General features: G+C 34.4%; 1 protein-coding gene across 1 annotated transcript; it reads left to right on the forward strand.

Annotated features, from left to right (window-relative positions):
* Window positions 1-3,923: 3,923 nt before the first annotated feature.
* LOC105441017 (histone-lysine N-methyltransferase SMYD3-like) lies at window positions 3,924-11,181 on the forward strand. Its single transcript, XM_030997040.1, has 9 exons — window positions 3,924-4,206; window positions 5,066-5,126; window positions 5,673-6,055; window positions 6,438-6,540; window positions 7,761-7,874; window positions 8,371-8,470; window positions 8,951-9,116; window positions 9,448-9,556; window positions 10,549-11,181. The coding sequence occupies exons 1-9, from the start codon at window positions 4,025-4,027 to the stop codon at window positions 10,636-10,638; spliced, it is 1,308 nt and encodes a 435-aa protein (XP_030852900.1). The 5' UTR covers window positions 3,924-4,024; the 3' UTR covers window positions 10,639-11,181.
* Window positions 11,182-13,605: the final 2,424 nt, after the last annotated feature.

The following is a 13,605-nucleotide window of genomic DNA, read 5'->3' on the forward strand; positions in this document are numbered from 1 at the left end:
AATTAGGAATAAAAATGTTTGAGAAATAATATAATGGCTAGAGATATACCATTCATTCTGTTGCTAGAGAATTTTGAATCGGGGGGGGGGGGGTAATGCTAGGTCAGAAATATGTTGTCAACAAGTAAAAGAGAAAATTTCCTCTAATTGAAGAGATAATTGGTACTTCCAAAGTCTGACGCCATTCAAAGGAACTCTAAAAAGATTGTACATGTATTTGTTTATCTTTTTACAGGTGTATTTTAAAATAAATTATTATGTCACTCAAGCTGGAAACTTATGGAAAACAGAAGAAAAAACAGCACCTATTTATGATACACAATAATCGAAATTCCACTTAATGTCTTTTATGTGAAGAACACTTTACTTGTACACAGACATGCTGTATAATCATGCTTTAATAAATAAACAGCAATCTTGAACTGTTATGCTTTAAAAAATATGTATTTGTTTTTAGAGTATAAGAGAGAGAGAGAGAGAGAGAGAAGGACAGAGGGGTGGGGGAGACAATTGGATCAGATATTGAGAGCAAGAGATATTCAGATGCAATTTTGGTATCAGAGAAATACACAATGTCAGTCATAATTGTAAGAAAGGAATTATAGGAAGTGGAGACACGAGAAGAGGAAGAGTAAACAAAACTCATTCAAAGTATGAGAATCAGAGGAGATGGATATATAGAAGTCTTGTACAAGGACAAGTTTACCACATAACTACACACATGTACAGTGAAAGAAACAAGAGTGAAAATGAAAGTTGATGGACACACTAACAAGTCAAACAGACTGCAGATTTAGTTCCTTTCAATAAATTCCATCATACCAATATAACTCATCAATCTTGCATCAAGGGTTGTCATGTGCTCATCCTATTATCTTTTATAACGTGAACTTTTTTCCAATCATTGAAATTATCATTCGCATAATTTTTCACCTTTTGACCATTTTCCTCATGCTCTTTTCTTGTCACTTTCAATATTCCTTTCTCACTTTCATTTTCTTCTCCTTGGTGACTCCTCATCAGTCATTCTTTCTCACTTTCATTTTCTTCTCCTTGGTGACTCCTCATCAGTCATTCTTTCTCACTTATTTTGACCCTTTCCCATTCACTCTTAATTTTGTTTACTATTTCTCACCTTCCGTTCCTTGTCTCAATTTTTCTAACTTTTCCAATATTATTGTTCACTCTTCATATTGTGTTTTGATTTTTAACTCTTCTTTCACTTCCTTTTTCGTTTCATTTTTTCCCTTCAGTTCTGAATACATAATAAAATTAGTACACCTGTAGATATACATGTACACGGGGAAATATAAACTTATTTAAAACAGAATTAGCCGGGGTTCCAAGTTAACCGAAACTACACTTTCTTTCACTCACTCTGTGAGCTACTTTTTAATCTCGTCTTTTTTCCCCACTTTCAAGGCTTTCAGTACATCCACGAGCTTATAATGAAATCAATAAATGAACATAGATTCACAACTGAAAGACTTCACTTTCTGAAATTTATTTTTGATCATTTTGTTGTAACAAATATAAATATTCAATTGCCTATTTTCATATATTAATTAGGTGATCTGCAGCAGATCACCTCTTGATTTTGTCAGAATTTTTCTCTTTCTTTACGTTTTTTTGTGGCAGATTTTCTAAAAAGGCACCATCCAATCACCGTCAATTTTAACCACTATTTCCCCTTGATCACAGGGCCGAGCTGTATGAGCCGAGTGGTCAAATAGATCAGTAAACAGTTGTGATTGTTTGTAAAGTACCATCTAGCGATCATTTCTTCGTCATTCAGATCAGATCAGATCACCAAATCTAGTTATCTGTGTCTCAATGAATTATCTTTATAAAATTGGAAATGTCTGACGTTCCCGCTTTCTAGTCTAAGGAGTGTACAGCAGCCGCTCTAAAACTGAGCTTTAATATTTCAGCAGTCTTCTGAAGATGTTCGGCTGATTGATAATGAAGTATCCAGATGAATCATTCCAAACCTGCAGCAATGGAAATATTAGAAAAATACAGAAAACAGTGAGAAACTAACACATTTTCTTGAAGCTGGCCATCCCCAGTATCTAATCACCACTTGCAAGAAAGCACGATACAAGCCCTATTGCATTTACTACAATCATGCTTTACTATTGTTATTTTTCTTTAAAAAAACTTGATTTAATAGATCTCAAAAAATCTTGGTCTGTTGTTGTTTTGTTTGTTTGTTTTTTTTTTCTTTCAGAAATCAGATACAAATATTATACATAGTAAAATATACGAAATGAAATATTTATACATGTACATAGACAAAAATCGGTGGAAAGCCAAATTCAGCAGTGTTTATAGAACACTTATTATTCTCCCTTGGGGTCCTTACACTACAATATTAACATAAAAGCGACTAAAAGCAGGATAGAAACGAAACATAAATACAAGTTTTTTTTAAATACCAAAGTAACAGAATTCAAAAATAATATCATACTCACGCACACACGCACACACACAATCATAAAACATAATGTTGACCCTAAAAACAATATTTTGTTGTACATGGACTTATTAAGTAGCCTATCTACCCCCTAATTACATCTCAAAGAGTTGTTTTCATTTGAGATAAACTTATGATTAATCATGGGCCACGTGTCTCGACTACATTACACCTCAAAATTGTTCCAAAATTTTATTATACACACAAAATTTACTTCAGTAATGAATACGGGCAAAGGATAACATGTCCGTACCTTGTCTGATTAAAGTTCTTCAAGACCCATGAGCTCCAGAATCCTCAAAATAACTTTCTGGAACGTTTATGTATGGGGGAGGTACCGTCGATAATGTCAGACTGTTGGGTGCACACAGAGCTAACAGTAACAGAGAGAAGGAGTTATCTGAACAAACCCTCAACACAATGCATTCACATTCCCCGATTGTCATTTTTAATTTCAGTTTGATTTATTGGCCATGCGTGCACAATGAAAAAAAAAAGCACAATTGGCATACAAATCATTCACTGGCTGTTTCCATAAAAATATCGAGTTCCATATTAGCATATATTAACATGGAATCAGAAAATAGAATAACAAATTACAAATACATATATTTATAAGACATAAACATGAATGATTTAACATAGCAATACGTATGCATCACAAGGTAAACAGGAAATAGAAAACACGCCGCAGTTAGAGACAACAAAGCCCAGTAGTAGAATATATTACATGTACAGGGAAAGCAGAAAACATCAAATAGTTAGAAAGAGAGAAGCAAAGGTAATAGGAGCGGGGATAGGAGAAAACAGAACAAAGTAAATAATTGTAGTAAGAATGAGAGAAAGTCGAACGAAGCAAGAATTGACCAGAGTAGAGGCAAAGGTTAAAACATGATCGAGGGAGCTATAGGGAGAGGTGGTAGAGAGAGGGGGAGCATGTACGCACAAGAGATTAGGACGTGAGAGATCAGAATGGAAGAAAAAGAGATGGAGGAAAGGGGGAAAAAGGATGAAATAAAAGTAGCAAGATATATGCATAATACAGCATTATGACCTTCCTTGCAATCTACTTAGATATTTCACCAAGTTGATTTTCAATGTGCACATCCCACAATGAATAACATATATTAGGTATGCATAACCCGAGTATATGACAAGCGAATTATACAAAAATAACCGTACCAAACAGCACCAGTACCAGATAATAACAGTTTTATATTATCCAAGAAATATTTATGAGTGGGAATTCCCACCCCTAAGGGGAACAAAAATCATACTCATTCACCTTGTTATAACGAGAGGGATTGCTGAGATGTGCGTGACTTGGGTGATCGGTTAAGCGGAAGGATCACAAGTGCAAAGGTCAAACATAATACTTCCTGTTATGAATGTCACTGGGAATTCCCCGGTGGAATTCCCACTCGATAAAAAGATAATACATACTCATACAACTGCATAGCTGAATGAAATGTTGTAATCAAAGCGATTGTAGCCCGGTCGTGCCTGTTCGAGCTGAGAGGAGCAATTTCATAAGTTTACACTAATATAATGGCGGTGTCTGCTATACCTATGGAATATGTGCGTGTTGTAAAATCAGCTACTTGTGGGCGAAGTTTGGTCTTCACTTCAAAGTTTGCGCCTGGACAATGTATCCTTGAAGAATTGCCATGTGCATATACAGTGAAGAACGACAGAAGGGGGAGCTTCTGTGATTTTTGCCTCAAAAAATGGTATTGATTTTTATTTTTTTGTTTTAATGTGATAGTAAAATGTGCTTTAGTCTAACTATATTTTCTTTTCCACATCACTTCCACTGAGCAAAAAATATCATTCATTTCACTTGAATGACAATATGATAATGAGAATAATTTTTATTTATTAAATACTATGTGTATGACTGAATTAAACATCGTATTTTATGATCATGATAATAATTAATCTAATATATAGAAGTCTCAAATTAATGACGTTACGTTTTAGTTAATGCACTTTTTAATGTATTCCCCCTCCCCTTCCCTTCTATCTTTTTTTGTTTTCTTCTTTTGTATTGGTGTTTAGATTATCTAGGTTTTCCTTTTCCTTTTTTCTTTTCTCAACAATACAATGTATACTTGTTAAGGGGTTGTCGTTCGTAAGGCTAATTGCCCTTTTTGTTAACCCCACATTCCCATAAATTTTGTTTGCTCCTTCCCTTTGTATTTTTCTTGTAATCGATCTTTTATCTGTATGCCATGTTTGTATGTTTTTATGTTTTTTAATGATTAAATTAATCATTATTATGAAATAAAAGCAAGCACTTTTTCATCAAAATGAACAAAACTCAAAAGAGGTCAACATAAGTTTGTAACTTTTAGTAAAGTTTCTACTCTTGTATTTTGTATTTGTTTGGATCTAGTACAGTATTGCATTAAGTTACATTTTAAAGACATTCGTTTAGGTTTGAAACTGTTTTGAATATTCAAGAATAATTATAATAATAATAATATAATGATTTAATAATAATAATAATAATAATAATAATAATAATAATAATAATAATAATATTAATAAAAACGGTGTTTTCATCTCCAATTTTCATCTTACTTTCAGTTCAACTCTTAAGAAGTGTTCCAGATGCAATTATGTAAGCTACTGCAATAAATCATGTCAGGTAAAAACAAATCTTTTGTTTTGGTTTCCTCCAATATAAACCCATTGCCTATATATATTCGAGATGAATGATTCCTGAATTAAGTCTGACTCTATGGAAATAAGAAAATTCGAGCAGTCAGTGTCTCAGTGAGTTAAAATAACTTTTAAAACATCAACAATTTCTTAATAATTTCCCTGAGATTGACATATTTTAGTAAAATAGCTCCATCTCTAGGTAAATATAAAGACATTTGTTGTGAGCAATATGACATTTTATGGAGTAAGGGGCTATGTTATATTAAGTATAATTGGCCATTACTTTATTAGTGACAGAATGGTTGTTTGAAATTAGTGGTCATTGCATGAACTATGCAGAAATAATCAACCCCAATGTGCCTAAACTTCTATGAACATTTAAATGAAAAGATATGTATACATAATTTTGATTTTAAAAGTGTTAAGGATATCGAGTGTCTTTAATGGCTGTAATTGGTAGACTCTTTTAGAATAATTATGTCCTTTGGTATTGCTTACATTCTTATTTTGATGTTTGTGTCCCGTGCAGATAGGAGACTGGGCAAGATGTCACAAGCAAGAGTGCAAAACACTCAAGAAAATACATCCCAGGCCTCCAGACTTACACGTAGCTCAGCTTCTGTCTCAACTCATCCGGAAGCAAAGCAAGTCTGCTCCATGCACTCAGGAAGATGAGGATTGTTTCCCAACCACCGTAGACCAGTTGGAATCAAATCATGAAAAGCTGAGTGATACGAAAAGGAATCATTTTGAGAGCTTGTTGTGTGTATTGAAGCAGTTCCTTGAAGAGGACGTCTTAGCTGAGCCAAGCAGCTGGTTGAAGATGTATGGAGCGACTCTCTGTAACGGCTTTTCAATAATGGATTATGGACTTTATGGTCTGATTGACATTGCAAATGGGGTATACTTGAGGTGATTTCAGTTACTATGATTGATGTTTGTTTTACCTGACTCTAAGAAAGAATGTATATGCTGGTAAGTAAACAACAAGGGGACCGATTGCTTTAAGTCCTCTCCAAGAGACTTGGTAATGAGGATTAACGCCTCACCAAAGGGCACCAGCACATTGACTTGGTTTTGAACCTGGGACTTCCGGGTACGAGGCCACTGCTCTACCACTTACTGATTGTATGTTGTACTTGTATGTTAAGCATGATTCCATTTAGCATAATATACTAGTACCTTTTCTCTCCCCAATCCCATAAAGATTGAATTTCCTTTATTTGTTTTGTTTGTATAAATAAATGTGTCAATCGTGTCTATTTTAACTCTTGTATTATGTACCTGTTTTTAGAGCATCTATGGTGAACCATTCTTGTGATCCTAACTGTGCACTGGTGTTTGATGGGAGGAAACTTCAAGTCAGGACTGTTAAAGATGTCAAAGAAGGAGAAGAGGTAAGACCGCATGATTATTTTTTCCGGATTTGCACACAAGATAAAAAAAAATGCCCGAAGATTTAAAAGAAAGTTCACTGACTGTTGCTATACAGTGCGTCCCAGAAAAACGAAACCGAGCAGTATCGATGTTTTATCATAACTTAATCACAATTATAGCTAACAAATTACACATATTTGGAAAGCTTAGATCCTCCTCTTTCATTTGATGCAACTCGTACGATTCATATCTGTGCACACAGAAGACGAAAGACCTGATGCATGGCTGATCTTCAACGAAACGGAGTTAAGTCTTTTGTCAACTCTGTTTGTTGCTACGGCAGGTAGCCGGCGAGAACGAGCTCGTTTTGTGATCAAATTATGGAAATGCAAGCATTACTTTAAACAAACATAACTTTATTATTTCTGGCTCATTTTTCCTGATTGAGGTGTCATATGAAAGAGCAGACATTGAACTTTCTAGAAATGTGATTTTCTCCTTGGAATTCAGATACCGCCCGCCAAATGACTTTTTGGTTTCCTCTCTTCAAATTGCTTTTAATCACTCATGCCTAAAATATGAATCATACGAGTTGCATCAAATGAAAGAGGAGGATCTAAGCTTTCCAAATAATGTCATTTGTTAATTATAATTGTGATTAAGTTATGGTAAAACATCGATAATGCACGGTTTCGTTTTTTGGGGACGCACTGTATATCGCCTCTATCGGGGTTATCACCACCTTAAACTTCACCAAAAACAAATCAGGATTATACTATACCGGTGCTTATAAGATTTTAATCAGCACACCTACATGGTTCAGTGTACATTTAGGAATCCAACATAACCATAAAACAAACCTTTTTGAAGTGGGTAATATTCGATTTAAAGTCCATAGACAAAACGCTTATGTGACTTTGATTTTGTTTCAAAACCATTTAGTAATTATATATCTTGGGCGTTGACAAATTTGTAAATATATACGGAAATTTCATCATATCATGTAAGTCAACAAATCTAAATTATCTTTATATTGGTGAATCGAAGAAAAAGAGCAAGTTTGTCATCGTCATAATATTTGAAGATCACAATGGTCAGTGTTGACAAAATTGTTGATAAGTATGGTCATATGAAAAAGAATTTAGCAACTTTATGACCTTGAAAAACATGACAGTTTACTATAGAAATTACATGTGTTTGAAATTTAAGATCCTTCCAAACTATTTTTGTTTTATTTTAGTGTACAATCAGCTATTTTACTGCCGTCAATTACCCAACTAAAGAAAGACAGGCTTTTCTAGACCACGTACATTACTTCACCTGCAAGTGTGTGAAATGCATCGAAGAAATCAATGTGAGTTTTACTTCTTAAAGTTTCATTCTTTGTTTCACGCTAGTCAAATATTTAATTAAAAAGATTACAGCTGCATAGGTAGATTCATTCTGAATTACTATCAATCTGTGAACTTGAATTGTATTGGTGGTCTAGGGATAAGGGCTGTGGTTTCATCAATGAGTGTGCACCGTGACTTCCAATGTTCAAGGTAGGAAAACACTATATTGGCCAATAATAAGATCCACGCACTGCTTTACTTTGTATTATTATTCAGTTTGAATTATATCACTCTCACGTACCCTATATGCTCATGCATACATAAACCAAGGCAGTTGATACCTGCATGGAGTTTTTCTTAGTAAATGCACTAGGTAATAAGTGATTTGCAAAGTCCATAAAGAAAGTGTAACATAAGTCTTGAACTATGCATTTCTGTGCAAAATCTAAATTTTCTTATGGTGAAGCAATTTTTGTTTTACATTCCGATTATTAAAACGTTTTCTTTTCACTTCAGGCATTGGAACCGGATGCTGGTTTAACTGAAGAGATCCTAGGTCTAGAGAAATCCAAGGAGGAAATCGAGATGCAAATACAGTTTGCATTGATAACAAAAGATATCCTTTGTTCCCAATAGGAGTACATCTAGGAAGCACAATTACCATAACTATGTGATCCCATTTATGAATTAAATGATTCCCCTTTTTTAGTACCTTTTTAATTTTGTTTTTAATTTCGTAACACTTGAATTAATAGTCAATTTCGGTATTTGCACAGTAAACGTGCTACTAATATCTGTTTCATTAAATTCTAATTTCTCTCTTTCATTTTGTCTTTTTCTCGCTCTTCTTTCTTTCTGCTGGCCTAAGTCTGTTTTTGTGTGCCTGTCTGTCTGTCTCTCTGTCGCTCTCTATTTTGCACACTCCTCTATATTATCAACTTACTGACTTCATTTCAGTCATTCCATTTTCTCTCGTGACATTGCTATTTTTCTTTCTCATTTTTCTTTGCCTTCACACTGTGAATTTGTCAGAACAATCCTAATCATAATTTTGTTAATTTTCAGAAGTTATATTCCTTAATGATGTAATTTTTACATTGGACCAAAGTGTTACAGAAATTCGAGACCTACCTGAGAAGCTGTCTTCCAGCCCATCATTATCTTCTGGTGGAGGTCAGAGATCTAGCATTTGGAATATGCTGTACGATAGAATCATGGGGAAAAGCTGCTCAGATGGGACAACTGATCACAAAACCATATAGGTGAGAGTACAATCATATCGATCATTCGTGTGATCGAAAAACAAGACACTTTAAATTCACAACGGATTAACTGACTAAATATCTGTTCTTAAACAGGAGCAATAGTGCATTAGTTGAACTTTTCTAAACACTCATCAGACTGAGAATGATCGATATTGTATGCAGGTCTTCCCCTCAGAGCAGAACAATTATCCATTTCGTTAATTGAACTGCTATATATAATTATGAACAATAAACTTGCTGTAAAGGCTTCACATTATTTTGTAAATTTATCGAAACCTTATTTGTTTGTGTCTATGTATTTTTATGATACCTGTATTGATTTTTATAGAGACCACTATGGACCATACCATCCAAGTCTGGGGATTCACCTCCTGAGGATGGGCCAAGCACTGCTAAACCTGAAGAGATTTCAGGAGGCCAGAAAGTATCTCACAGAGGTAACTAACTATTCTTCCTATAGATTGGTGGGACTGTCTGAAGACTACGATGCTGTTTTTTGTTTTCATTTGTATTGTATTTCTATTGGGGCTTTTCATCCAGCTGTTTTGACAACTTTTATTTGTAGTGGAGTAGAGAAGTAGATTCATGCATTTTTATTAGTGTTTGCTATGAAGCAATTACAGGAATAGGTTCATCTTTAGGATGGTGGGTGGGGGTTGGGGGATAAATGATGGTGTTATATAGGATACACAATGATTTAATCCAGAATAATTTCAGGTACCCGAACCCCATTTTTCCATCCTTTTCGTCTGATTCCATGAACAAGCTTCATATCGGTAGTAGTTTTGTCTGAAAAGGGCACATAAATCACAGTACATCATAACCAAGTTCGTTGCTCTCTAGATATTCTTATTGAGAATCTAAACTGTGTCAGTAGCCATGATATAAATTAGCTAGGACAATAGATGAAAAAGTGTTTAATAAATAAGGAAGGGATTTGATCTACTATAATCCTTGCAATAAAATAATACCTCCCTTTGCTTTATCGTTCTCTCTTTAAAGGGACAGTTAACTTCATGTCAAATGTATATTAAATCCGATCATACCAATTCAGCTCCAGTTTCAAAAAAAGTATGGTGACCGTTAATTGATTGATTAATTAGTGATAAAAAATACACAGGCCGGCTAGTTGTGTTTATTATAAACAGCACGAAAAAGCCAAACAAATCCAACATTGGCTGGAATAAAACGTTATCGGATATTTTGATCAAACAAAGATGATTTTGTCAAACAAATTGTACGCTCTTTCAAATGTATCACTATCTCACATAATAATTATTTTGTGTAGCGCCCTCTATATCAATTCTCGACTATTCCTTTAAATTTGTCCCTACTTTTCTGCGTCTGATTGAGGAGGAAGTTAATTTGGTGCCTAAAGTGTCTCTGTTATTTATTTGTATTTGTTTTAATTCATTATTTTGTTTTTCAGGCAAAGAGTGTTTTGGAGGTAACGCATGGGCCACAGCATTCACTGATGAAGTCAACGTCAGTGCAAAAACTGCTCTGTAGATTTAGGTAATACATGGCTAACGACTTTCCCGAAGGTCACCCCTTCTGTCTTTAACTGCAGATAAGACATGTCGAGCAACCGTCACTGATGTCAACATCAATACAGGACCTTTTCTGTACTAGTAGATGACACTGGAAATACTAAAGATTGAAGGACAGATTGACAGCGAGAGTGAGATCGAAAGGAAACGGGACATAACAATAACAATTAGTTTGAGAAGCTGGCAAACAGTCAATTCGAAATGTAGTCATTGTAGTTTGTACATCTAGAAATTTGAACACCAGGGCCCCGTTTCATGAAACTTATTTTCAATAACGTGTTACGATCATTGTGATAAGCTTCTGAAATCCTTGCATTTGATTGGCTGTGAGCAGATTTATCATATATATGTGGCAGTTGTTATTGATAACAAGTTTGATAAAAACAGGGCCCAGTTCTATTTAAGGAGGTCCCATAGGAAAGATATGAGCCTGCCGCAAACTCCTGCGGCAGACCTGCCGCAGACAGTCATCTTTTTCACATGCAAATTAGTTTTGCCGCAGAATTGCCGCAGACTTGCCGCATACTCTTTCAGTATGATGAAGAGTCTGCTGCAGGTCTGCCGCAGACTTGCTGCAGACTTGAAGCATACTCTTTCAGTATTGAAATTGAAATTGAAATTTCAATTGGTGTTTAATTGGTTTCAATTGGATTTTCGTCTTGGGTCCTGCCGCAGATCTGCCGCAGACTGTTCCTGTGGCATACTAGTATGCGGCAAGTCTGGAGTAAAGTTTCATCCTGCCGCAGATCTGCCGCAGACTCTTCCTGTGGCATACTGGTATGCGGCAAGTCTGCAGCAAAATTCCATCCTGCCGCAGACTGTTCCTGTGGCATACTGGTATGCGGCAAGTCTGCAGCAAAATTTCTTTACTTTGGCATACTCTTTGCCGCAGACTAAAAGTCTGCCGCAGATCTGCGGCAGGTCTGCGGCAGGTCTGCGGCATACTTTTCACTTTCCTATGGGGTGTTATTTGTGGAACTAATTAATATAGTACTTTGCAGAATTCATTGTCTATTTCTTCATTTAAACACCTTTTTAAACAATTGGATTTTCATTAATGTACTAAATAACCAGTGACGCCATAGATGTATATGTCTTGTGTGTATTTTCTACCCAATTCAATACAAATTTACTTTTGTGTGCCCTAAGTATAATACTACATCACCGGAATGGTGTGATGTGTCTTGTTTCTTACGAGTGTACTGGGTGAGATTCTGATTCTAATGGTGAAATAATTAATTACATTTCCGGTGAAGTTTAATTTGTGTTAATACTATTTTTCAAATCGTTGGATAACCTCATTTTGTAAGTCTATCAATTTATATCCATGTCTCTATTCGCTGGTTATTACGTATAATGTTATTTAATATCCCTATAATATGTTGTCATCCTGTATACATATTTTTAAATAAATAACTTTGAGAAATGGTGTAATATTTTGTCGAGAAGTCGAAGAGAAAATACAATTACATGTAGTGACATATGTACATGCTTCCTCTAACTGAAGAAATAATTGGTCCAAAGTCTTTTTAATGGTAATATATTGTTATGTTTGCCTCAGTTCATTGATATTTTGTATGTTACCATGTATATACAGGACCAAAGTGAAAAACAGCTTTGGCCAACATTGTCATCCTGTATAAATAGTTTTAAACAAATAAGTTTGAGAAATGATATAATATTTTGTCGAGAAATCGAAGAGAGAATACATTTACATGTAGTGTCATGTACATGCCTTCCTCTAACAGAAGAGATAATTGGTTCAAAGTCTATTTAATATCCCTGTAATAAATTGTTATGTTTGCCTCATTTCATTGATATTTTGTATGTTACCATGTATATACAGGACCAATGTGAAAAAAAGCTTTGGCCAACATTGTCATCCTGTATAAATATTTCTAAACAAATAAGTTTGAGAAATGGTATAATATTTTGTAGAGAAGTCGAAAATAAAAAAATTTACATGTCATGTACATGCTTTACTCTAACTAAAGAGATAATTGGTCTGAAGTCTATTTAATATCCCTGTAATAAATTGTTATGTTTACCTCATTTAATTGATTTTTTGTATGTGACCAATGTGAAAAACAGCTTTGGCCAACATTGTCATCATGTATTAATATTTTTAAATAAATAAGTTTGAGAAATGGTATAATATTTTGTCGAGAAGTCGAAGAGAGAAATACATTTACATATAGTGTCATGTACATGCTTTCCTCTAACTGTAGAGATAATTGGTCCAAAGTCTATTTAATATCTCTGTAATAAATTGCTATGTTTGCCTCATTTCATTGATATTTTGTATGTTACCATGTATATAAAGGACCAATGTGAAAAACTGCTTTGGCCAACATTGTCATCCTGTATAAATATTTTTAAATAAATAAGTTTGAGAAATGGTATATTTTGTCGAGAAGTCGAAGAGGAAAATACATTTACATGAGTGTCATTTACATGCTTTCCTCTAACTGTAGAGATAATTGGTCCAAATTCTGTTTAATATCACTTAGTTATAATGCACAATAATCAAGATTCCACTTATTGTCTTTTATGTAAAGAACATTTGACTTGTACACAGACATGCTGTATTCTCATGCTTTAATAAAGAAACAGCAAACTTGAACTGCTGTGTTTTCATTTGTATTTAGGGAGAGAGAGGGGGTGAGAGGACAATTGTATCAGAAATTGAGAGCAAGAGATATTCAGATGCAATTTAGGTATCAGACAAATACACAATGTCAATCATACTTGTAAGAAAGGAATTAGAGATGAAGAATTATAGGAAGCGGAGACTGGAGAAGGAAGAGTAACATTTTTTTTAGAGAAGCAGAAGAGATGGATAAAAGTATTGTACAAGGACAAGTTTACCACTTAAAGACACATATGTAAAGAAAAAGTGAAAAGGAAAGAAACGAGTGAAATGAAAGTTGATAGAC

The sequence above is a fragment of the Strongylocentrotus purpuratus genome, unplaced genomic scaffold (genome assembly GCF_000002235.5).
Source record: "Strongylocentrotus purpuratus isolate Spur 01 unplaced genomic scaffold, Spur_5.0 spur5_scaffold_4, whole genome shotgun sequence".
NCBI lineage: Eukaryota > Metazoa > Echinodermata > Echinoidea > Camarodonta > Strongylocentrotidae > Strongylocentrotus > Strongylocentrotus purpuratus.

What these genes read in the sequence shown, in the direction of transcription:
- LOC105441017 (XM_030997040.1), top strand. Translation starts at nt 4,025, where the DNA reads ATGGCGGTGTCTGCTATACCTATGGAATATGTGCGTGTTGTAAAATCA. An exon ending in GCAAATGGGGTATACTTGAG is followed by an intron (nt 6,056 to 6,437) that starts GTGATTTCAGTT and finishes ACCTGTTTTTAG; the next exon opens with AGCATCTATGGTGAACCATT. An exon ending in GTTTGCATTGATAACAAAAG is followed by an intron (nt 8,471 to 8,950) that starts ATATCCTTTGTT and finishes TGTAATTTTTAC; the next exon opens with ATTGGACCAAAGTGTTACAG.